The sequence below is a fragment of the Platalea leucorodia genome (assembly GCF_965183815.1).
Source record: "Platalea leucorodia genome assembly, chromosome: 5".
Classification (NCBI taxonomy): domain Eukaryota; kingdom Metazoa; phylum Chordata; class Aves; order Pelecaniformes; family Threskiornithidae; genus Platalea; species Platalea leucorodia.
Genome location: NC_138827.1, coordinates 28,376,542 through 28,379,032, shown reverse-complemented (window position 1 = coordinate 28,379,032; position 2,491 = coordinate 28,376,542). Strand labels below are relative to the sequence as shown.

At 68.0% G+C, this 2,491-nt stretch overlaps 1 protein-coding gene across 1 annotated transcript; it reads right to left on the bottom strand.

Annotated features, from left to right (window-relative positions):
• Window positions 1-638: 638 nt before the first annotated feature.
• DMRTA2 (DMRT like family A2) lies at window positions 639-2,227 on the bottom strand (the record flags this gene model as incomplete). Its single annotated transcript, XM_082314609.1, has 2 exons — window positions 639-1,516; window positions 1,735-2,227. 2 exons carry the CDS (start codon window positions 2,225-2,227, stop codon window positions 639-641), a joined length of 1,371 nt encoding a protein of 456 aa, XP_082170735.1.
• Window positions 2,228-2,491: the final 264 nt, after the last annotated feature.

Here is a 2,491-nt window from a genome sequence, read left to right as displayed (position 1 = left end):
TTAGAAACAGCAAGAAGTTTGCTACATCGGAACAAGAAAGCAATTTTCTTGCAGATCACAAATGAAGGAGGCTTATTAAACCGTCATACACCATTGGCGCCGGGGTCCTACGGACAGTTACAAATATATCTACTTTCCAATGTTATATACAGATCGTAACATTTCTGGGGGCGGGAAGGAAAAGGCTTTCAATTTGACAGTATGTTTAATCTATATGCCTGGTAAGTATTACAATGAGCTGTCTAACCTTTAGCTTAACGTTAATACCAAGTTCACCTACGAGTTACATTAATAACTTAGATTTCCATTTTATAACATTATACACTTGCTAGTATACATATATATATGTATGTGTGTGGGAAAGAGAGTGTGCGCGCGCGCGGGCGTGTGTGCGTACACACCCCACGACGCACCAAGGATATCCATGCTTATGGCCATAAGCAACAAAGAGTGACTCATGTCTGGACAATGAAAGTGCACCTTTATCACCGTTTTAATACACCTACGTCTGTCCGCGCCGGGCTCTGCACGCAATCGTCGCCTGTACGGGGGAAGAAGGGAGAGAAAGCCACCTGCGTCCGTCCACCCGTGCCTACCTAGCTACCTCTACACAGCCGAGCTTTAGGAAGCCGCCCCCGCTATTGCTTCTCGGGGGTGTTGTTGACCATGGGCCCGTAGAGCCCGCCGGAGTAGACCTGCTCCTTGTGCACGGCGGAGCGGTCCCGCATGAGGTCGCTGAAGGCGTAGTCCACGGGCGGCCGGAACCCAAGGGTGGGCATCAGCCCGGCCGTGGAGTAGGGGGTCATGAAGGCCAGTCCCCGGCTGTGCGCCGAGTAGGCGAGGCGCAGGGGGTTGAGTCCCAGGTGGGTGCCCAGCGGGTAGGCGCCGGCCTCGGCCCCGAAGTGCGTGGCGTTGGGCTGCAGGGGAGAGAAGGCGGAGCGGCTGCCCAGCGTGCCGATGGCGGGGGCCATGGCTCCGGCTATCAAGGGCCGGTGGTGGGCGGCGGCGGCTGCGGGGGTGGGCGGAAGGCCTTGCAAGGCGCCGTCCCGAGCCCAGCCCTCCTCGGGGCCCTTCTCCGGGCCGCGGTTGTTGAGGATCTGCTCGATGGCCTGTACCACGTCCCCGCCGCAGCCCTGCAGCACCAGCTCCAGCACGCTGCGCTTGTGCGCCGGGAAGACGCGCGTCAGGATGTCGATGGGAGTCCGCTGCCGGCCGCCGGCCGAGGGCGACGGGTCCTGCTCGTCCTTGTCCGCCTCCGAGCCCGAGTCCGAGCCCAGCGGGCTGATGGAGCCCGGGCTCTCCTCCCCCTCCTTCGGGCCCTTGGAGACGGGCGAGCTCAGGAAGGACTCGCCGTCCCCGTTCTCCGAGCCCGAGCCGTGGCGAGCTTCTGGGGAGGAGGTGCCGGGCACGGACTCGCCGTCCGGGGAGAGGGGCTTCCCGCCCGCCTGCTGCGGGGTGACGGCGCGGCTCGGCAGCAGCGTCTTGGGGAACAGCTCGAACTTCTGCATCTTGGACTCTGCGGGGCGGGGGGAGAAGGAGAGAGACCGTCAGTGCGGCTGCCCCGGGCGGGCCCCACGGAGCGCCCCGGCCCTCGGCGGGGCCGCCCGCCCGCCCGCTCCGCCGGGGGATGCCGCCTGCGGGCCCGCGCCCCCCCGCCGCCTCTCCCGGCTCCTTCCCCCGCCGCCGCCCCCGCCGGTCCCGGGCTCCCCCCGAGGGCGCGCAGCGCGGCCTTACCTGAGGCGCCGGCGCCTCCCTCGCCGCCGCCCCCGGCGCAGACGGAGCCGAAGACCTCGTACGCGGGCCGGGGCGGGATGATGCCGTTGGCGGCCGCCAGGGCCAGCCCCTCGGCCGTGCCGTAGAGCAGCTGCAGCTCCCGGGCCTCGTTCTCCTCCTGCGCCTGCTGGCGGCGCAGCGCCACCTGCGCCGCCATGACGCGCTGGCGCTCGGCGATGAGGGTGCACTTGGCGCACATGCAGTCCTTCCAGCGGCAGTACCGCTTGTGGCCCTTCAGCGCCGACACCACGCCGTGGTTGCGGCAACGGGCGCACTTGGGCGTCCGCGGGTACTTCTCGGCCGCCCGCAGCAGCAGCGGCGGGGCCCGCAGCAAGCTCCCGGCTACGCTCACCGGCAGCGTGGCCGCCGCCGCCGCCGCTGCCGCCGCCACCGAGCTGGGGGGCACCGGGGGGGGCGCGGCGGGCACGCTGGGCAGCTCCGACCGCAGCTCCATCCTGGCAAACCCGCCCCGAAGGAGCGAGCCCCCCTCCCTGGCCTCCCCCAAAGCGAGGCGGGGCGGGGGAGCCCCCGCGGCGCGCCCGGACGCGGAGGAGCTCCCGGCGCCTTCGGGCGCGATCACGGGTGGGGGGCGCACGGAGCCCCGGGTGCGGTCATGCAAACCCCGGCGCCTATCGCCTCGCCTCGCCCGCCGCCCCTGTCCCCCTGCACCGGCACACGGCTCCGGAGGGGGGTTCCAGTGAGGAGGGGGCCGTCAGGA